At 49.3% G+C, this 23,114-nt stretch overlaps 1 protein-coding gene across 1 annotated transcript in view; it reads right to left on the minus strand.

Annotated features, from left to right (window-relative positions):
• Nucleotides 1–978: 978 nt before the first annotated feature.
• Nucleotides 979–23,114, minus strand: part of LOC147107949 (proteinase-activated receptor 3-like) — a 29,708-nt gene continuing 7,572 nt past the window's right edge. Inside the window, exon 2 of the mRNA XM_086004318.1 lies at nt 979–5,933. Within this exon, the coding sequence (XP_085860444.1) occupies nt 4,891–5,933 (1,043 nt within the window). The 3' untranslated portion in view covers nt 979–4,890. The remainder of the gene's footprint in view (nt 5,934–23,114) is intronic.

Below are 23,114 nucleotides of genomic sequence, written 5' to 3' on the forward strand. Positions count from 1 at the left end.
CGGTGGGGAGGGCCCTCGGATGGGGGTGGAGGGATGGGGTAGGGTCGGTGGAGGGGGCAGGGTGGGGTACGGTGGAGGGGTGGCTTTGGGGAGGGGTAAGGTGGGCACTCTGACCCAGTCTAGGTGAGGAGCAGTGGGCTATAAACATTTGGGCATCGCAGGATCCTGCCTTTGCCTGCTGTGTTAAATTCACATTCAACACTGAACTGGCTCTAATGATCAGGAAATAAAACACAACCCATAGTTACAAATATTCAATACAGTGTCGGCCTTCAGTGCTGGAGTGGGGATTGAGCCCAGCTTCTGATTGGTGCTTCTGACTGAGTCAAGGAATGGGAGCGGAGGCTGGTTGCTGGGGAAATGTAGAAAATGGCTGTAATGTGATCCTCACCTGCAGTGTGCCTCCTATCTGGCGGCGGAGGGAGCTGTGGTCTAGGACGTGCCTGTTTGTACCCAGCAATTGGGGTTGGGTAGTGCCGACTCTCCCAGCGGGAGGAGGACCTGTTTGGCTGTGGTCCAGTCTCTGATGGGGTGTCACCACTTTCCACTGACCTCAGCAGCTGCTGAGTGTTAAATAAAATGCCCCTTGTGCTCTAGTGTTAATTGTTCTCATCATTCACATGTTTGTGTTGTAGCGAGACTTCAGTCAGTTTTCAGTAGCCAGAGATTGGAGCTTCATTTATTAGCTGTGAATCTTAAATCGGCCTCCAGAGGGACCTGTTACACAGCGCTAACACATTCCCTCCGTACACAGCATCAACACCTGGCATTTACACAGCGAACGCAGAGAAATGTCCTAAAGAAGTTTGAGGTGGAATCGGCCAAAGGAGGAGATAGTAGGCGGGGTGATGAAACACTTGGTCAAATAGGTGGGTTTTAAAAAAAGGTCTTAAATGAGCGTTTGAGGGTGAGAATTGCAGAGCTTGGGGCCTAGGTTTCCACAGACAGTGGCGACTGATTTCCCTGTGAAGGGCAGACCACAGGAATAGGAGGAGGCCATTCAGCCCCTTGAGTCTGTTCTGCCATTCAATTTGATCATGGCTGATCTATACCTCTACCTGCCTTTCATATCCCTCGATACCCTCACCCAGCAAAAAATCTATCGACCTCAGTCTTGAACGCTCCAATTAACCCATAGCTTTTTAGAGAGAGCGTTCCAGCTTACCACTTGTGTGGAAAAGTGCTTTGTGATTTTCCTCCTGCACAGTCTAAATTGTGGTTACCCCCCCCCCCCCCCCCCCCTCTACCGGGGGGAGATAGTCTCTCCCTCCTATTGAATCCCTTTATCATTTTAAACACCTTTTGATTACATCACTGCTTAATCTTCTAGACCCAAGGGAATGCAAGCCGAGTCTCTGCAACCTGTTCTCAGAACTCAAGCCCCCGTATCCTGGTGAATCTACACTGCTCCCTCTCTGAGGCCAGTATATCCTTCCTGAGATACGGTGCCCAGAACTGAACACAGTTACTCCAGATACTCTTCAGCAGCACCGACGCACTCTATCTCCAAGCTGTCTGGGTCCGCAGTTCCATTTCATCCTTCGACTCATCCGGCGCTTTAACAAAAAACTTTTTTTCTTCCTTTCAGGTGTCAAAGATTGCAAGCTTCATCAACTCTTGGACACCAACGCCCCTCCAGAACCTTCTTTCCCTTCACTTTCCTCTGACCCCCCTTCTTCCAATCTCACCCCCTGCTGTGTTTTCACCATCCCCTCTGACCTTCCCCTCTCTGACCCCGAATGATCAGTCCTCAGCAAAGGCTTGAGCTTCATCGCCTGAATGAATTTCGAGCTCAACACGATGCTGAGCTCTTTTTCCGCCACCTTCATCTCCGTGCCCACTTTGGCCAGGAGTCTTTCCCCCGCACGGCTGACCCTTTCTCCCGCTTTCAGAATTCCCGTTCTACCTGGACCCCTCCCCCTGGCCTCTTACCCTCTCTAGATCTTTTCATTGCAAACTGCCGCCGTGACATCGGCCGTCTCCATTTCTCTGCTCCCCTCACTCCAACCTACCTCCCTCTGAACTCGCAGCACTCCGTTCTCTCCGATCCAACCCCGACATTGTCATTAAACCTGCTGACAAGGGTGGTGCTGTTTGGTGAACTGACCTCTACCTAGCGGAAGCTGCACGCCAACTCTCCGACACCTCCTCCTACCTCCACCTGGACCATGACCCCACTAGCAAACATCAAGCCACCGTTTCCAAGACTGTCACTGACCTCATCTCCTCTGGAGATCTACCCCCACGGCTGCCAACCTCATAGTTCCCCAACCCCGCACAGCCCGCTTCTACCTCCTTCCCAAGATCCACAAACAGGACTGCCCTGGTAGACCCATCGTTTCAGCCTGTTCTTGCCCCATAGAACTTATCTCTTTCTATCTCAACTCTTATTTTCTCCTTGCCCAGTCTCTTCCCACCTACGTCCGCGACTCTTCCGACGCCCTCCGCCACTTTAACAGTTTCCTGGCCCCAACCATCTCCTTTTCACCATGGACGTACAATCCCTCTACACCTCCATCCCCCACCAGGATGGCCTGAGGGCGCTCCGCATCTTCCTTGAACAGAGGCCCGACCATCCACCATCACCCTCCTCCGCCTGGCTGAACTTGTTCTCACATTGAACAACTTCTCCTCTGATTCCACTCATTTCCTCCAAATCAAAGGTGTTGCTATGAGAATCCACATGGGCCCTAGCTATGCCTGCCTTTTAATGGGATATGTGGAACATTCTTTGTTCCAGTCCTACTCAGGTCCCCTCCCTCACTTTTTTTTTCCGGTACATTGATGACTATCGGTGCCATCTCCTGCTCTCGTCCTGAACTAGAAAATTTCATTCACTTTGCTTCCAATTTCCACCCTTCCCTCACCTTCACATGGTCCATCTCCGACTCTTCCCTTCCTCAACTTCTCCGTCTCCATGTCTGGGGATAGGTTATTGACCAACATTCACTACAAGCCCACTGACTCCCACAGCTACCTGGACTACACTTCCTCCCACCCCGCCTCCTGTAAGGACTCTATATTCCATTCTCCCAGTTTCTCCGTCTCCGCCGCATCTGCTCTGACGATGCCACCTTCCACACCAGTGCTTCCGACATGTCTTACTTTTTCCTCAACCGAGGATTCCCCTCTACTGTGGTTGACACGGCCCTCGACCGTGTCCATTCTATTTCCCGCACTTCTGCCCTCACCCCTGCCCCTCCCTCCCAGAACCACGATAGGGTTCCCCTTGTTCTCACCTTTTACCCCACCAGCCTCCACATTCAATGGATCATCCTGTGCCATTTCTGCCACCTCCATGATCCCACCACCAAACGCATCTTCCCCTCCCCTCCTCTTTCAGCATTCCGAAGGGACCGCTCCCTCCGCGACACCCTGGTCCACTCCTCTATCACCCCCAACAGCCCTTCCTCTTTGCCCGGCACCTTCCCGTGCAAGCGCAGGAGATGCAACACCTGCCCTTTTACCTCCTCCCTTCCCACTGTCCAGGGCCCCAAACACTCCTTCCAGGTGAAACAGCGATTTACTTGTACTTCTTGCAATCTAGTATACTGTATTCGCTGCTCACGATGCGGTCTCCACTACACTGGGGAGACCAAATGCAGATTGGGTGACCGCTTTGCGGAACACCTCCGTTCAGTCCGTAAGGGGGACCCCGAGCTTCCGGTCGCCTGTCACTTTAATTCTCCGCTTCACTCCCACTCAGTACTCACCATCCTCGGCCTCTTACATTGTTCCATTGAAGCTCAACGTAAGCTCGAGGAACAGAACCTCATCTTCCGATTAGGCACTTTACAGCCTTCCGGACTCAACATAAAGTTCAACAATTTCAGACCATAACCTCGGCCCCTATTACATTTTTTCTCTCTCTCACGTGGCAGCTGTCGATGATTCTGCCATCGCCATTTACACCTCCTCCAGACCCACCTTTTGTTTCTTAACTTGTCCTGTTACCATCTCCTTTTGCCTTGCACCATCATCCCTTGTGTCTCTTAATCTCTCCTGCCTTCCATCCTATCACAGACCTTCCCTTTGGTTCTTTCCTCCCCTCCCCCCTTTCCCTGCCCCCACACTTGCTTAAAAATCTGTTCCATCTCCAGCTTTTTCCAGTTCTGACGAAGGGTCATCGGCCTGAAACATTAACTCTGTTTCTCTCTCCACAGGTGCTGCCTGACCAGCTGAGTATTTCCAGCATTTTCTGTTTTTATTTTACTCTAGATGGGGTCTGACCAGAGCTCTGTACAGCTGAAACATAACTTCCCCATTTAAAGGGCTAGTGAGTTTCATGGGTTTGGGTTTTATGGGTACCCACTGCCCTTTGATACCTCACCCCACACGAATGGTTATTCTTAAGAGTGCTGAGCAGGACCCTGATTCACTCACTGGCACCGCAACCATGACCCTGAGATCAGTACAGACTGGATCAAGCTGGGAGTCGGGTGGTATGTGGGGGCGATACCACTCCACCTTTTATCAAACGTGGGGGTTTGGGCATCCCACTTCATTCCATTTTTTAAAAGTTTCTTTGAAATCAAAACTGGTTCCAGTCAAATGTAGAAAATCAGATGCACAGGCTGCAGGTGTGATCAGTGTAACTCGGCACCGGCTGGACAGGTCGAGTGGCCTCCTCTGCTGTAACCATTCTAAATGATGTGATACGGTCTTGGTATGTTTTAGTTGTGTTATTCACTGGCGAGAGGGTAATGAGAGGATAAGATAATTGGTAAAAGAACCAGAGGGGAGCTGGGGATCTTTTTTACGCAGCGAGTTGTTGTGATCTGGAACGCGCTGCCTGAAAGGGCGGTGGAAGCAGATTCAATAATAACTTTCAAAAGGGAATTGGAGAAATACTTAAAAAGGTCTCTGGGGAAAGAGCAGGGGGGAGTGGGATTAATTGGATCGCTCTTTCAAAGACGCACTGTTGCTCTGAATGAGAGTCTGAACCGATTTGGCCGAACCCGTCTCGTTTTTACGGGCACACAGCGCACTGCTGACTTTTTCCCTGAATTCCTCGGAGATGTAGTAGTAGATGAACGGGTCAATGCAGTTATTCAAGGTGCTGAGCATCAGGCAGATCATGGAGTAAACGTAAATTTCAATGTTGTGCGTGTAGAAGTAGATTAACATGGTCACATGCAAGGGAGTTAGACACACCAGGAACACTAGCAGGACTAACAGTGTGACCTTAATCGCATGGACATACTTCTCATCGTTTAGAATCAATGTAGAAACAACAGACACATAACAGAAGACAGTGATTAAACAGGGAATCACAAAGCCGAAAACCACCAGACAGATAAAGTAATAGAAGAGGTAGCCAGCTAGCATCTCTTCGGGGAGTGCGTCGTTGCATGTGGTGATGTTGAGAGTGTGGATCCTGTGCGCCTGCTTGGTGATGTACATTGGCACCATGGCGAGAACAACCAGCACCCAGAGCACTCCACAAACGCAGTATGCGGACTGCTTGTTCCGGACTTCCTTTGAGAGGAAGGGGTGGACTACGGCCAGGTATCGATCGGCACCGATGCAGGTCAGGAACAGGATGGAGCTGTACGCATTCCCGTAGAAGAGGGCACTGGAAGCTCGGCACAGTGCCTCTCCGAACACCCAGTCATTACCCAGCAGGTGGTAGCAGACTCTGAAAGGCAAAGCGAGGGTCAGGAGTAGGTCGGCCAAGGCCAGGTTCATCAGGTAGATGGTCGAGGGCAGCTTCTTGATTCTTGTGACGAGGATCCAGAGAGCCAGCCCGTTGGCTGGTAGGCCGATAATGAACACCACGAGGTAGAAGCAGGGGATCAGCACTGTGGTCACCTTACCCCTCAGATGCTGCAATGAAGAGTTGTCGAAGGTATTGATAGATTTGTTCGTAGCCGGGTCTGTTTTCTGGATGATGAGGAATTTTCGGTTTCTGATCTGTTCCTTCCGTACGCATTCTGTGATTTGAGAGAACACGATACAGTGAATAAATATAGATTGTATTGGGAAAGATTGACTGCCCCATGGTCTACTCGTTCGAAAAGAGAAGACTGAGAGGGGATATGATGGAAGTGTTTAAAATTATGAAAGGTTTAGGCAAATTGGATCAGCAGCCCATCTACTCCCTCCACCACCGGCGCACCATGGCTGCAGTGTGTACCATCTACAAGATGCACTGCAGCAACTCGCCAAGGCTTCTTCAGCAGCACCTCCCAAACCCGCGACCTCTTCCACCTAGAAGGACAAGGGCAGCAGGCGCATGGGAACACCACCACCTCCAAGTTCTCCTCCAAGTCACACACCATCCTGACTTAGAAATATATTGGCCAATCCTTCATCGTCGCTGGGTTAAAATCCTGGAACTCCCTCCCTAACAGCACTGTGGGAGCACCTTCACCACACGGACTGCAGCGGTTCAAGAAGGCAGCTCACCACCACCTTCTCAAGGGTGGTTAGGGATGGGCAATAAATGCCGGCCTTGCCAGCGACGCCCACATCCCGTGAATTAATTTTTAAAAAGTAAGCTTTTCGGCCGAGTACAGAATTTAAACACAAATGTCATATTTACAAATTAAGGAGAGCAAAGGAAAATAGGAAATTATAGAATCAAAGAAATTTACAGCACAGAAGGAGGCCTTTCGGCCCATCGTGTCCGTGCCGGCCGACAAAGAGCCACCCTAATCCCACTTTCCAGCTCTTGGTCCGCAGCCCTGTAGGTTCCGGCACTTCAAGTGCACGTCCAAGTACTTTTTAACTGTGATGAGGGTTTCTGCCTCGACCACCCTTTCAGACAGTGAGTTCCAGACCCTCGACACCCTCTGGGTGAAAACATTTCTCCTCAAATCCCCTCTAAACCTCTGACCAATTACTTTAAATCTGTGTCCCCTGGTTATTGACCCTTCTGCTAAGGGAAATAGGTCCTTTCTATCCACTCTATCTAGGCCCCTCATAATTTTATACACCTCAATAAGGTCTCCCCTCAGCCTCCTCTGTTCCAAGGAAAACAACCCCAGCCTCTCCAATCTTTCCTCATAGCTAAGATTCCCCAGCCCAGGCAACATCCTCGTAAATCTCCTCTGCACCCTCTCTGGAGCAATCACATCCTTCCTGTAATATGGTGACCAGAACTGCACGCAGTATTTTAGCTGTGGCCTAACTAGTGTTTTATACAGTTCGAACATAACCCCCCTGCTCTTGTATTCTAAGCCTCGGCTAATAAAGGAAAGTATCCCGTATGCCTTCTTAACCACCTTATCTACCTGTCCTGCTACCTTCAGGGATCTGTGGACATGCACTCCAAGGTCCCTCTGATCTTCTGCACTTCAGTGTCCTACCATTTATTGTGTATTCCCTTGCCTTGTTAGCCCTCCCCAAATGCATTACCTCACACTTCTCCAGATTGAATTCCATTTGCCACTGTTCTGCCCACCTGACCAGTCCATTGATATCTTCCTGCAGTCTACAGCCGCCGCCTTCATTATCAACCACACGGCCAATTTTTGTATCATCTGCAAACTTCTTAATCATACTTCCTACATTCAAGTCTAAATGATTGATATATACCACAAAAAGCAAGGGACCGAGTACTGAGCCCTGCCGAACCCCACTGGAAACAGCCTTCCAGTCACAAAAACACCCTTCGACCATTACCCTCTGCTTCCTGCCTCTGAGCCAATTTTGGATCCAACCTGACACTTTGTCCTGGATCCCATGGGCTTTTACTTTCATGACCAGTCTGCCATGTGGGACCTTATCAAAAGCCTTGCTAAAATCCATATAGACTACATCAAACACACGACCCTCATCGACCCTCCTTGTCACCTCCTCAAAAAATTCAATCAAGTTAGTCAGACACGACCTTCCCTTAACAAATCCATGCTGACTGCCCCTGATTAATCCGTGTCTTTCTAAATGAAGATTTATCCTGTCCCTCAGAATTTTTTCCAATAATTTTCCCACCACTGAGGTTAGGCTGACTGGTCTGTAATTACTCGGCCTATCCCTTTCTCCCTTTTTAAACAAGGGTACCACGTTAGCAGTCCTCCAGTCCTCCGGCACCACACCTGAAGCCAGAGAGGATTGGAAAATGATGGTCAGAGCCTCTGCTATTTCCTCTCTTACTTCTCTTAACAGTCTGGGATACATTTCATCCAGGCCTGGGGATTTATCCACTTTCAAAGATGCTAAACTCCTTAATACTTCCTCTCTCACTATGTTCATTTCATCTAATATTTCACACTCCTCCCTGATTGCAATGTCTGCATCGTCCCTCACGTTTGAGAAAACAGACGCAAAGGGCTGGATTTTCCTAAGCCCCTGGAGTCGGGTTGGAGGCGTGCGGGCGATAAAAATCGGAGATCCGGGGGTCCCGACCCCATCCGCCTCCAACCCGCCTCCATGTCAATTTCATAGGAGTCGGGTTGCCGACAAGTGCTGGAACCCGACTCCCAGAGGCGGGAAGGGATTAAAGGCAATTAAACTGCCTGTTAACAGGTAGTTTTTTGCTTATTCGCGATTTTTATTGCTGGTTTGTGGGCTTCCCGACAGCTCCAAACCACGAAAAGTTTTCGAGGCGGGACGTGGGTCTGAGGTCTTGGAGGGGTCGAGATGCCCAGTGTTCAGGTGAGTGAGGGGTGCAGGAGTGCAAAGGTAAGTGTTTTGCAAGTGTTTAAATAAGTTTAACTTACTTTTACTTACCTTTACAGGAGTCCTGCATTCCGGTGTCGGGAGTCGGCTGCAAGAACCACAGAAGCTCCGATTTTTAAAAAAAAATCAGCTTCTTGGTTTCTGCTGCAAAATGATTTTAAAGTTATCCTGAGAAAGGACTGAGGCTGAATTAGCAGTTTTTCAGTGCTTGACAGCTTCAAACAGCTGTTAAACACTGATATTTCATCTGCCAAAAGCTTTTGACAGATGAAATGTAAATCTCTGACGTCACCTGTTGCCGGGTGGCCCTTAATTGGCCTGCTGAGCCCACAGGGCAGGCTCAACAAGGTCAATCAGAGGAAAATCCAGTGGGTTGGCCACATCTCCATGGAGGCGGGACAACAAGCCCAAATGTGGGTTTCCCACCTCCAACCCGCCCCCGTAGCAAAATCCAGCCCAAAGTATTCATTAAGAACCATACCCATGTCTTCCTCTTCCATACACAGGTTACCTTTAGTCATAGAGTCATAACAGCACAGAAGGAGGCCATTCGGCCCATCGAGTCCGTGCCGGCTCTCTGTAGAGCAATCCAGTCAGTCCTATTCCCCCGCTCTATCCCCGTAGCCCTGCAAGTTTATTTCCCTCAAGTGTCTATCCAGTCTCCCCTTGAAAACATTGAGTGTCTCCGCTTCCACCACTTCCATCGGCAGCGAGTTCCAGGTCATCACCACTCGCTGCGTAAAAAAGTTTTTCCTCACATCCCCCCTTTATCTCTTGCCCAAAACCTTAAATCTTTGTCCCCTAGTCCTTGTACAATCAACTAGTGGGAACAGCCTTTCCCCGTCTAGCCTATCCAAACCCGTCATAATCTTGTACACCTCGATCAAATCTCCCCTCAACCTCCTTTGCTCTAATGAAAACAAATCCAGCTTCTCCAACCTGTCCTTGTAGCGAAGATCCCCCATCCCCAGAACCATTCTGGTAAATCTCCTCTGCACCCTCTCAAGGGCCTTCACATCCTTCCTAAAGTGTGGTGACCAGAACTGGACGTAATACTCCAGTTGTGACTCAACCAGCGCTTTATAAAGTTTCAGCATAACTTCTCTACTTTTATACTCAATACCTCTATTTATGAAGCCCAAGATCCCATATGCTTTGTTAACCACTCTCTCAATATGTCCCACCACCTTCAGAGACCTATGCACATTAACTCCCAGGTCCCTCTGTCCCTGCACACTCTGTAAAACTGTGCCATTAAGTGTATATTGCCTCTCCCTGTTCCTTCTGCCAAAATGCATCACCTCACACTTCTCTGTATTAAATTCCATCTGCTACTTGTCTGCCCATTCTGCTAGCCTTTCTATGTCCTGTTGCCGTCGATTGGTATCATCAATGTTTGCCACACCCCCAAGTTTGGTGTCATCGGCAAATTTAGAAATTCTACTCTATTCCAATATCCAGGTCATTTATATAGATCAAAAAAAGCAGTGGCCCCAGCACTGACCCTTGGGGAACACCACTGTCTACCATCCTCCAGTCTGAAAAACAGCCATTTACCACAACTTGCTGTTTTCTGTCCTTAAGCCAATTCCTTATCCAAGCTGCCACTGACCCAGCTATTCCATGAGCCTCAATTTTGTTAACCAGCCTTCTATGTGGTACTTTGTCAAACGCCTTCGGAAAATCCACGTAGACAACATCCACTGCATTCCCTTCATCAATCCTCTGTTACTTCATCAAAAAATTCAATTAGATTAGTCAAACACAATCTTCCTTTTACAAACCCGTGTTGGCTCTCCTTAATTAGCTTAAACCTCTCCAAGTGCCCGTTGATTTTTTCCTTGATTATTGTTTCTAAAACTTTACCCGTCACTGATGTTAAACTGACCTGCCTGTAGTTACTAGGATTGTCCTTACACCCTTTCTTGAATAATGGTGTCACATTTGCCACTTTCCAATCCTCAGGCACATCCCCGCATCTAGAGAAGATTGGAAAATTACGGCAAGCCCTTCCGCTATCTCCTCCCCCAATTCCCTTAGCAACCTGGGATGCAAGCCATCTGGACCAGGCGACTTGTCCACTCTAAGCATACCCAGCCTTTCTAGTACATCCTGTCTATCAATTTTCACCCCTTCCATTGCTTCTACCTTTTCCACTTCTACCGATATTTTGTCAGCATCCACCTCCTTAGTAAACACCGATACAAAGTACTCATTGAGTATTCTAGCCTTGCCCTACGCCTCTAAGCATATATCACCTTCTTTGTCTCTAATAGGCCCCACCCTGCCTCTTACTACCCGCTTACTGTTTACATGCTGGTAGAAGGTTTTTGGGTTCCCTTTTATGTTAACCACCATTCTACTCTCATATTCTCTCTTTCCCAATCTTATTTTCATCTTTACGTCCCCTCTCAACTTATTGTATTTGGTCTGGCTCCCCCTTGAAGAATTCACCTGACATGCCTCACACACCCTCTTTTTTGTTTCATCATCTTCTCTATCTCCCTCGTCATCCAAGGAGTCATCGAACCAATGCTCTTCTCGATCTTCCTTGCTGCAATGCTCCATCTCACCCTCAGTAAGCTCCCTGCTGGAGTGGAGCTAATTTACAGAACAAACGGGAAACTGTTCAACCTCCATCGCCTCCAGTCCAGATCCAAGGTCATCCCATCCTCTGTCGTCGAATTACAGTATGCAGACGGTGCTTGCGTCTGCGCTCACTCGGAGGTCGAACTCCAAACCATCATTAACACCTTCACCGAAGCGCACGAGAGCCTGGGCCTTACACTAAACATCCGTAAGACAAAGGTCCTCTGACCAACCTGCCCCCACCACACATTACTGCCCCCCGATTATCAAAATCCATGACAAGGCCTTGGACAACGTGGGCTACTTTCCATACCTCGGGAGCCTACTGACAACAAGGGCAGACGTCGATGACGAAGTCCAACATTGCCTTCAGTGTGCCAGTGCAGCCTTCGGTCGCCTGAGGACCAGGACCTCAAACCCGGCACCAAGCTCATGGTCTACAGAGCAGTAGTGATACCTGCCCTGCTGTATGCCTCAGAGACATGGACCATGTACAGCAGGCACCTCAAAGCACTGGAGAGGTACCACCAACGCTGCCTCTGCAAGATCCTGCAAATCCATTGGCAGGATAGGCGCACCAACGTCAGTGTTCTCGCTCAGGCCAACATCCCCAGCATCGAAGCTTTGATCACGCTCGATTAGCTCTGATGGACGGGTCACATCGTCCGCATGCCCGATACGAGACTCCCAAAACAAGTGCTCTACTCGGAGCTCCAACACGGCAAGAGAGCCCTCAAAGCCTCCTTGAAAAAGTGCAACATCCCCACTGACACCTGGGAATCCCTGGCCCAAGACCGCACAAAGTGGAGGACAAGCATCCAGGAAGGCGCCGAACACCTCGAGTCTCTTCGCTGGGAGCAAGTGGAAACCAAGCGCAAACAGCGGAAGGAGCGCACGTCAACCCAAGCACCCCACCCACCCGCCCCTTCAACCACCGTCTGCCCCACCTGTGACAGAGACTGTAGGTCCCACATTGGACTCATCAATCACCTGGGAACTCATTTTTAATATGGAAGCAAGTCATCTTCAGTTCCGAGGGAATGCCTAAGAGAAGAAGAGAGGGAAGAGCTTTGGTTCCCTTACCCTTCCCTCTTGTTGGAATGTACCTAGCCTGTACTTGGAACATCTCCTCCTTAAAGATCACCCATTGTCCCGTTACAGTTTTTCCTGTCAGTCTTTGGTTCCATTTTACCCTGGCTAGATCCTTTCGCATCCCATTGAAGTTAGCCCTATTCCAGTTTAGAAGTTTCACTCTAGATTGTTCCTTGCTCCTCTCCATTGCTAATCTAAGTCTTATGATACGATGATCACTCGTACCCAAGTGTTCTCCCACAGACACTTGGTCGACCTGGCCCACCTCATTCCCCAGCACCAGATCCAGCAATGCCTCCTTCCTAGTTGGGCCAAGAACATATTGGTCAAGGAAATTCCTCCCCCTCCTTTCCCTTTACCCTAGCATTATCCCAATCGATATTTGGGTAATTAAAGCCCCCCAATATCACCACTCTATAGCTCTTGCATATCTCTGTGATTTCCCTGCAGATTTGCTCCTCTACCTCCCTCTCACTATTTCGAGGCCTATAGAATACCCCCAATAGCGTGATCATACCCTTTTTGCTCCTCAACTCTAACCAAATGGATTCTGTCCTTGTCCCCTCAAGAGCATCCTCCCATTCCAACACTACAATGTCTGCCTTAATCAGCACTGCCACCCCACCTCTCTTTTTTCCTTCCCTATCTTTTCTGAACACCTTGTACCCTTGAATATTAAGTGCCCAGCCCTCACCGTTTTTAAGCCACGTTTCCGTTATTGCCACAATGTCATATTGCCACACGGCTAATTGTGCTTGTAGCTCACCACCCTTATTCACCACACTTTGTGCGTTTACGTACATGCATTCTAAACCCATTTTTGAATTTTTCGCAGTCTTGCTTAGTCTGCTCCTGTCTAATATGGTACTACTTCCGCCTCTAGTACTTTCTTCTCTAGTACTATCCAACACACTCACTCTTTTATGCACCTTATTCCTCTTTTCTACTCCTATATGCTGGTGCCCATCCCCTTGCCAAGCTAGTTTAAACCCTCCCCAACAGCACTAACAAACCTCCCCGCGAGAATATTGGTCCCGACTCTGTTGAGGTGTAACCCGCCCGGCTTGTACAGGTCCCACCTTCCCCAGAAATGGTCCCAATGCCTCAGGAATCTAAAGCTCTCCCTCCTGCACCATCTCTCCAGCCACGCATTCATCTGCTCTATCCTCCTATTTCTATACTCACTAGCACGTGGCACCGGGAGTAATCTGGAGATTACTACCTTTGAGGTCCTGCTTTTTAATCTCTTTCCTAGCTCCCTAAACTCTGCCTGCAGGACCTCATCCCTCTTTCTGCCTATGTCGTTGGTACCGATATGGACCACGACCTCTGGCTGTTCACCCTCTCCCCTCAGAGTGTCCTGCAGCCGCTCAGTGACATCCTTGACCCTGGCACCAGGGAGACAACATACCATCCTGGAGTCACGTCTACGGCCACAGAAACGCCTGTCTGCTCCCCTAACTATCGAATCCCCTATCACTATTGCTCTTCCACTCTTTTTCCTCCCCCCTCCCCGTGCAGCTCAGCCACCTGTGGTGCCGTGGACTTGACTCTGGCTGCACTCCCCAGAGGAACCATCGCCCTCACCAGTACTCAGAACAGAATACTGGTTAGAGAGCTCGATGCACTCTGGGGACGGGGACTCCTGCACTACCTGGTGGTCCTCCTCTTCTGTCTGGCGGTCACCCATTCCCTCTCTGCCTGCACACTCTTAAGCTGCGGGGCGACCACCTCCTGAAACGTGCTATCCACGTAGCTCTCAGCCTCGCGGATGCACCGCAGTGACTGCAGCCGCCGCTCAAGCTCCGAAACCGGAGCTTGAGTTGCTGTAGCTGGCGACACTTCCCGCACATGTGGTCATCCAGGCTACGCGAAGCGTCCAGGACTTCCCACATGGCACAGGATGTGCACTCCACGGGACTGAGCTGCCCTGCCATGCCTCTATTTAATAGACCAAGAACTAACCCAGCAGAAATAAACTTAAAACTTAACAAAAAACGCTCCCCAGCTACTCACCAATCAGCTTCTTCCCTTGTGCCGATATCACTTTTTTTACTCCGATGTCACTTTTTCAAAAACTGCCTCTGTTGAGTTGCTGCCGATCCTTTTAACAGCTCCGCCCTCACTGTGCTCCCTCCAGTCCACTCCTTTAAGGTCCCTAATAGGTCCAACTCTTACTTTAGTTATCCTCTTGCTCTTAATGTATTTATAAAACATCTTTGGGTTTTCCTTGATTTTACTTGCCAATATTTGTTCATGACCTCTCTTTGCTTTCCTAATTTCCTTTTTAATTTCACCCCTGCACTTTCTATACTCTTCTAGGGCTTCTGCAGTATTGAGCCCTCGGTATCTGTCATAAGCTTCCCTTTTTTTCTTTATCCTACCCTGTATGCCCCTTGACATCCAGGGAGCTCTAGATTTGTTAGTCCCACCCTTTGTCTTTAAGGGGACATACTTGCTCTGAACCCTCACTATCTCCTCCTTGAATGCCTCCCACTGCTCTGACACTGATTTACCTTCAGGTTTCTGTCTCCAGTCCACTTTGGCTAAATCACCTCTCAGCTTAGTAAAATTAGCTTTTCCCCAATTGGGAACTTTTATTCCTGGTCTGTCCTCGTCCTTTTCTATAACTACCTTAAATCTAACTGAATTATGATCACTACCACCAATATGCTCTCCCACTGATACCCTTTCCACCTGCCCAGCTTCATTCCCGAAAACTAGGTCCAGAACCGCCCCCTCTCTTGTTGGGCTTGCTACGTTCTGGCTAAAAAAGCTCTCCTGAATGCATTTTAAGAATTCTGCTCCCTCTATATCTTTCACACTAATTTTATCCCAGTTAATATTAGGGAAGTTGAAATCCCCTACTATTACTGCCCTATTTTTGCACGTCTCAGAAATGTGCCTACATATTTGCTCTTCTATCTCCCTCTGACTGTTTGGGGGCCTATCGTACACTCCCAGCAGTGTGATCGACCCTTTTTTTTTCAGTTCAACCCATAGGGCCTCATTTGATCTTTCTAAGATACCATCCCTCCTCACAGCTGTAATTTTTTCTTTAATCAATATTGCGACCCCCCTCCTTTTTTATCCCCCTCTCTCTCTCTTGTCTGAAAATCCTGTAACCAGGAATGTTGAGCTGCCATTCCTGCCCTTCTTTCAGCCATGTCTCAGTAATAGTTATAATATCACACTCCCACGTGTCTATCTGTGCCCTCAGCTCATCTGCTTTATTCCCTAGACTCCTTGTGTTGAAGTATATACCATTTAGTACTGCCAAACTCCCTTGTTGTCTATTTTCTAGCCTTTGTTTCCTCTGCCTTCCAAACTCGCTTACTAATTTTCTGCCTTCCATTTCCAGCTTTGCTTCTCTCCCTTCTGAATCCACTCTCAGGTTCCCATCCCCCTGCCAAGCTAGTTTAAACCCTCCCCAACAGCACTAGCAAACCCCGCCGTGAGGATATTGGTCCTGGTCCTGTTGAGGTGCCGCCCATCCGGCTTGTACAGGTCCCACCTCCCCCAGAAATGGTCCCAATGCCTCAGGAATCTAAAGCCCTCCCTCCTGCACAGTCTCTCCAGCCACGCATTCATCTGCTCTGTCCTTCTGTTTCTGTACTCACTAGCACATGGCACCGGGAGTAATCCGGAGATTACTACCTTTGAGGTCCTGCTTTTTAATCTCTTTCCTAGCTCCCTAAAATCTGCCTGCAGGACCTCATCCCTCTTCCTACCTATGTCATTGGTGCCGATATGGACCATGACCTCTGGCTGTTCACCCTCCCCCCTCAGAGTGTTCTGCAGCCGCTCAGTGACATCCTTGACCCTGGCACCAGGGAGGCAACATATCATCCTGAAGTCACGTCTACGGCCGCAGAAACGCCTGTCTGCTCCCCTAACTATCGAATCCCCTATCACTATTGCTCTTCCACTCTTCCCCACCCCCCCCCCCCCGTGCAGCTGAGCCACCCGTGGTGTGGACTTGACTCTGGCTGCACTCCCCAGAGGAACCATCGCCCCCACCAGTATTCAGAACTGAAAACCGGTTAGCGAGCGAGATGCACTCAATTGATTCCTGCCCTACCTGCCTGGTCCTCCTCTTCTGTCTGGCGATCACCCATTCCCTCTCTGCCCGCACACTCTTAAGCTGCAGGGTGACCACCTCCTGAAAAGTGCTATCCACGTAGCTCTCCGCCTCACGGATGCACAGCAGTGACTGCAGCCGCCGCTCAAGCTCCATAACCCGGTGCTCGAGCTGCTGTAGCTGGCGAAAGTTCCCGCACATGTGGTTGTCCAGGCTACGGGAGGTGTCCAGGATTTCCCACATGGCACAGGATGTGCATTCCACGGGCCTGAGCTGCCCGGCCATGCCCCTATATAATATACTATGAACTACCTTGACAGAAATAAACTTAACAAAAAAACACCCACCAGCTACTCACCAATCATCTCCCTTGTGCCGACGTCACTTCTGAATTCTGACGTCATTCCTGTGTTGAGTTACACTCACCGACTCTGTGCCTCTCACAGGTCCGTCGCTCAGCTCTGGATTGCAGGAAGAACCTTTTTACTAAAAGTGTGGTGATTTTGTGGAACAGATTACAGGTACGGTGGATGTGACAAGAAACCTTAATGGGCTTCAAGAAGGAATTAGACAAGTTCTTGCCAGCAAATGGGATGCAGGGCTATTAGAAACGCACTAAGGGAACACTGGATAGGTCGGCTCGATGGGCCAAACGGACTCCTGCTTGAAACTATGTCACACAACGAGCAGAGACTGAAACAGAGAAAAAAATGCTTCATTCCCCCTTGCCCCAGAGCACTTGGCATTACGTTGAGGTGTTTTTGGAGTAGTGGGATTACCAGCAGGGAGGCAGTGATCTCATCTTTTAGAAAGTTAGTTCACGAAAGGAAGTGACACGTCTCAGCACAAGTATTAGGTTAAATGGAGAGTAAAACTCCACCCACACTCTCCACCAACTTACAAAGTATTGCACAGTATTTACAGCCCAGAAACAGGCCATTCGGCCCAACTGCTCCGTGCCGGTGTTTCTGCTCCACACGAGCCTCCTCCCACCCTCCATCTCACCCTATCACCATATCCTTCTATTCCTTTCTCCCTCATGTGTTTATCCAGCTTCCCCTTAAATGTATCTCTGCTATTCGCCTCAGCCACTCCCTGTGGGAGCGAGTTCCACATTCTCACCACTCTCTGGGGAAAGAAGTTTCTCCTAAATTCCCTGTTGGATTTATCAGTGACTATCTTATATTGATGACCCCTAGTTCTGGTCTCCCCCACAAGTGGAAACATCTTCTCTACGTCTACCCTATCGAACCCTTTCATTATTTTAAAGACCTCGATCAGGTCACCGCTCAGTCTTCTCTTATCCAGAGTAAAGAGGCCCAGCCTGTTTAGTCTTTCCTGATCGGTATAACCTCTCAGTTCTGGTATTCTAGTAAATCTTTTTTGCACCTTCTCCCAGTGCCTCGATATCCTTTTTATAATATGGAGACCAGAACTGTGCAGAGTGCTCCAAGTGTGGTCTAACCAAGGTTCTACACTAGTTTAACATCACTTCTCTGCTTTTCAATTCCATCCCTCTATAAATGAACCCAGGGCTTGGTTTGATGTTTTAGGGCCTTATTAACCTGTGTCGCTACTTTTAGTGATTTGTGTATCTGTACCCCCAGATCCCTCTGTTTCTTGACCCCATTTCGACACCTCTTTTCCAAGGAGTGGGTGACCTCCTTATTCTTTTTACCAAAATGCACCACCTCACACTTCTCTATATTGAAATTCCTTTGCCAATTACACGCCCATTTTGCAAGTTTATTAATGTCTTCCTGTATTTTGTTGCAGTCCTCTGTGTTAACCATTCCTCAGTTGGTGTCATCTGCAAATTTTGAAATTGTTCTTCCGATTCCCGAGTCCAAATCGTTCACGTAAATGGTGAACAACAGTGGTCCCAGCACCGATCCTTGTGGAACATCACTTCCCACCATTTACCAATCTGAGAAACTACCTTTAGCCCCACTCTCTGTTTCCTGTTCTGTAGCCAGCTTGCTGTCCATTCTGCTATTTGTCCTGACTCCACATGCTCTGACCTTAGTCATGAGGTACCTGACCAAAGGCTTTTAGGAATATATTACATCTACTGTATTACTCTTATCTACCCTTTCTGTTACTTGAGCTGAGGCCAACTGAGTGAGACAGAGGTTCTGCTGACTACAGAAGTGAGTTTAGATTAAAGAGTATGATGGAGACCTTAGCAAGAGACTTTGAGGAACTGGGTTCTAGATTAAAACTTAAGACAACAACAACTTGGATTTATATAGGACCTTGAGAGTTCTTTAAAGTAATGGAGAGGGTTGATGATGTGTATATGGACTTTCAAAAGCCGTCTGACAAAGTACCACATAATAGACTTGTTTGCAAAATTAAAGTCCATGGGATTAAAGGGACAGTGGCAGCATGAATACAAAATTGGCTAATGGACAGAAAGCAGAGAGTCGTGGTGAACAGTTGTTTTTCAGACTGGAGGGATGTGTACAGTGGTGTCCCCCAGGGGTCAGTGTTGGGACCACTGCTCTTTTTGATATATATTAATGTCCTGGACTTGGGTATACAGGGCATAATAATTTCAAAGTTTGCAGATGACACGAAACTCAGGAATGTAGTAAACAATGAGAAGGATAGTAACAGACTTCAGGAGGACATAGACAGACTGGTGAAATGGGCGGACACGCAGCAGATGAAATTTAATGCAGAGAAGCGTGAAGTGATACATTTTGGTAGGAACAATGAGGAGAGGCAATATAAACTACATGGTACAATTTTAAAGTGGGTGTAGGAACAGAGAGCTGGGGGTGGGGAGTGTATACACATCGCTGAAGGTGGCAGGACAAGTTGTGAAGGCTGTTGAAAAAGCATCTGGGATCCTGGGTTTTATTAATAGAGGCATAGAGTGCAAAAGCAAGGAAGTTATGCTAAATCTTTATAAAACACTGGTTCGGCCCCAGCTGGAGTATTGTGTTCAATTCTGGGCACCGCACTTTAGGAAGGATGTCAAGGCCTTGGAGAGGGTGTGGAGGAGATTTACTAGAATGGAAGCAGAAAATGCTGGAAATACTCAGCAGTTTGGGCAACATCTGTGGAGAGAGAAACAGAGTTCATGTTTCAGGTTGATGACCCTTCGTTTCTCTCTCCACAGATGATGCCTGACCTACTGAGTATTTCCAGCATTTTCTGCTTCTATTTCAGATTTCCAGCATCCGCAGTATTTTGCTTTTGGTTTATTAAAATGGTACCAGGGATGAAGGACTTCAGTAATGTGGAGAAACTGAGATTGTTCTCCTCAGAACAGAGAAGGTTAAGAGGAGATTTAATAGAGGCGTTCAAAATCATGAAGGGTTTTGATAGAGTAAATAAGGAGAAATTGTTTCCACTGGCAGGAGGGTCGGTTTTTCCCATTGTTTTATTTCTTATTAAATTTTCTTCATCAGCCGTTGTTTCAGTTCCAATGAAGGGTCTAAACCTACAACATTAACCCCTCTGTTCTATCCACAGAGACCAACTGACCCGCTGAGTGTTCGCAGCATTTCCTGTTTTTGTTTCTGAGGTTTCTTTGTATTCAGGAGAAGAGTTCGGAAACACTTCTTCAGGCAAAGGCCGTTAGGAGTGTGGAACCCTCTCCCACAAAAAGCAGTCGATGCCGGGACTCAATTAATCATTTTAAATCTGAGAGCGATAGGTTTTTGCTAGACAGGGGTATTAAGGGATATGAAACCAAGGCGGGTGGTTAGGATACAGATCAGCCGTGATCTGATAGAATGGCGGAACAGGCTCGAGGGGCTGAATTTCCTCCTGCTTCCTGTAAACGGGCCATTCCACACGTGTAAACAGGCTGAAGTGGGGAAAGAGTTAAAATGACATCGCTGGCAGTTCACAGAATGGTGTAAGTGTGGTAAACCACTGTTATTGTTTTCACTGTCGTTCACTACTGTTATCGTTATTGCACATTGTTACCTCTTGCTACTCACTGTGTACCAATGCATGCCTCAGCTGACTCCGCCTACATGACCTGGTATAAAGGTGGCTGCCCGGCAACCCACTTCCTTCTTGGAACCAGTCGTCCACGAGAGGCATGCTCTGTTCTTTAGTTAATAAAAACCTTTTCATTACTTTCCTAATTCATCGCCTTTTATGGAGTAATTGATAAGCGTATCAATTTTATTAACTAAAAGTAAAATGTCCGGAACTGAGCAGCAACAACAGCAGGCGTTGCTGCGAGCCCTCAGACCAGCAGGCGTTGCTACGACCCTCAGACCAGCATGCCTGGACCTCGACCCCCAAGCGGCGGGTTCAGCTACCAATTTCGAACACTGGCTGAGCTGCTTTGAATCCTTCCTAGAAGCCTCCGCCGTGACATCGGAGGAGAACAAATTAAAAGTCCTGACCGCCCAGGTGAGCCCTCAAGTATATACACTCATCCGGGACGCTACTACGTACACGGCGGCTCTCGACCTGCTAAAAGGGCAATACACGCGCCCAGTGAATACGATTTACGCCAGACACCTCCTGGGATCCCGCAGGCAGCAACCGGGGGAATCGGTAGAGGCGTTTTTACGGGCGTTACACACGCTCTGCAGGGACTGCGACTGCAAGGCGGTAACGGCTGCGGCGCGCGCGGAGGGACTTACCTGTGATGCCTTCGTTAAGGGCCTCCAGTCCGACTACTCCCGGCAGAGACTGCTCGAAAGCAAGGAGCTCGACCTGAAGACGGCCGTAGCCCTCGCGCTCTCACTAGATGCGGCCCACCGAAACCTCGAAGCATATGCACGTAACGGGGCCGCGCCATGGTCATCGCGACCTTGGGACATGGGACCGCCGCCCCCGGTACCAACTACGGCAGCGATGTCCCGAAAGCAACCGGGACCGCCGCCCCTGGTACCAACTGCAACGATGTCCCGTAACCAGGCCCAAAAATGCTATTTCTGTGGCCAGTTAAAACACCCCAGAGCGCACTGCCCAGCGAAGACCGCTACCTGCTCTGGCTGCGGGAAGAAAGGCCATTACGCCAATGCCTGCAGAGGGAAACCCGCGAACGCCAGCAGCGCCGCATGTGAACCGTGGGGGCAGCCATCTTCTCCGCCATTTTGTGCACCTCCAGCTACGTGGGGATCGGAATCATGGCCGCCGCCATTTTGCCCGCCGCACTCAACCGCCAATTTGTCTCCGGACTCGACCACCGTCTCGTCGGACAACCATATCAGCTCACTCAGCCATACACTGGCCTCCGTTACGCTGGATCAAGCCCTCCCTCATCATCTGTCCAGGTCCATGATGGACATTACGGTAAACGGCCGCGCCACTACTTGCCTGTTTGACAGCGGGAGCACGGAGAGTTTTATTCACCCCGACACGGTGCGTAGCCACTCCCTCACGGTCCTGCCAACGCGCCATCGGATTTCTATGGCGTCCAAGTCCCATTCAACGGACGTCGGCGGCTACTGTGTGGTGACCCTTTCGGTTAGGGGCACTGAATATAAAAATTTTAAACTTCTTGTCATGCCCCGTCTTTGCGCTGCCGTTCTGCTAGGGTTTGATTTTCAGTGCCACCTCAAAAGTGTCACATTGGCATATGGTGGACCCCTTCCCCCACTCACAGTCTGCAACCAACAGCTTTTAAATCGCCCGCCGCGCACCACTTGCAGCCTTTCCACACTCAAAGTCCCCCCCCCTCCCTTGTTCGCTAACCTCACCCGCGACTGTAAACCCATCGCTACCAAGAGCAGGCGGTACAGTGCCGGGGACAGAGCTTTTATTAGCGCTGAGGTGGAGCGACTCCTGAAGGAGGGCATTATCGAAGGGAGCACCAGCCCATGGCGAGCCCAGGTTGTAGTCGTTAAGACCGCCGATAAACGCCGCCTGGTCATCGACTACAGCCAAACCATAAACCGGTACACCCAGCTGGACGCATACCCCCTTCCCCGCATATCTGATATGGTCAATCAGATTGCGCAATACAGGGTATTCTCCACCATTGACCTTAAGTCAGCATACCACCAACTCCCTATCCGCCATGAGGACCGCCAGTATACTGCCTTCGAGGCAAACGGCCGCCTCTACCACTTCCTTAGGGTCCCCTTCGGCGTCACCAACGGGGTTTCGGTCTTCCAAAGGGAGATGGACCGGATGGTTGACCAGAACGCGCTGCAGGCCACCTTTCCCTACCTGGATAACGTCACCATCTGCGGCCACGACCAGCAGGACCATGACGTTAACCTAGCGAAATTCCTCTGTACGGCCCAGCGGCTGAATCTAACATACAATAAAGAGAAATGTATGTTTCACACCACGCGCCTGGCCATCCTCGGCTGCGTAGTGGAGAATGGAGTCATCGGGCCCGACCCCGACAGAATGCGCCCCCTTATGGAGCTCCCCCTCCCCCACTGCCTAAAAGCACTGAAGAGATGCCTGGGGTTTTTCTCTTACTATGCTCAGTGGGTGCCCAACTATGCGGACAAAGCCAGATCCCTCATCAAGTCCACCTCCTTCCCCCTGACATCAGAGGCGGGTGCTGCCTTCACTCTTATCAAGAGTGATATTGCGAAGGCCACAATACACGCAGTGGCTGAGTCCATCCCTTTCCAAGTGGAGAGCGATGCATCCGACTTCGCCCTAGCTGCAACCCTTAACCAGGCGGGGAGACCCGTGGCCTTTTTCTCAAGGACCCTCCAGGGCCCCGAGATTCGACACTCCTCTGTCGAAAAGGAGGCCCAGGCTATTGTGGAAGCAGTGCGACAGTGGAGGC

The sequence above is a fragment of the Somniosus microcephalus genome, chromosome 13, assembly GCF_052327205.1.
Source record: "Somniosus microcephalus isolate GS21.2 chromosome 13, FLI_Smic_1.0, whole genome shotgun sequence".
Taxonomy (NCBI): domain Eukaryota; kingdom Metazoa; phylum Chordata; class Chondrichthyes; order Squaliformes; family Somniosidae; genus Somniosus; species Somniosus microcephalus.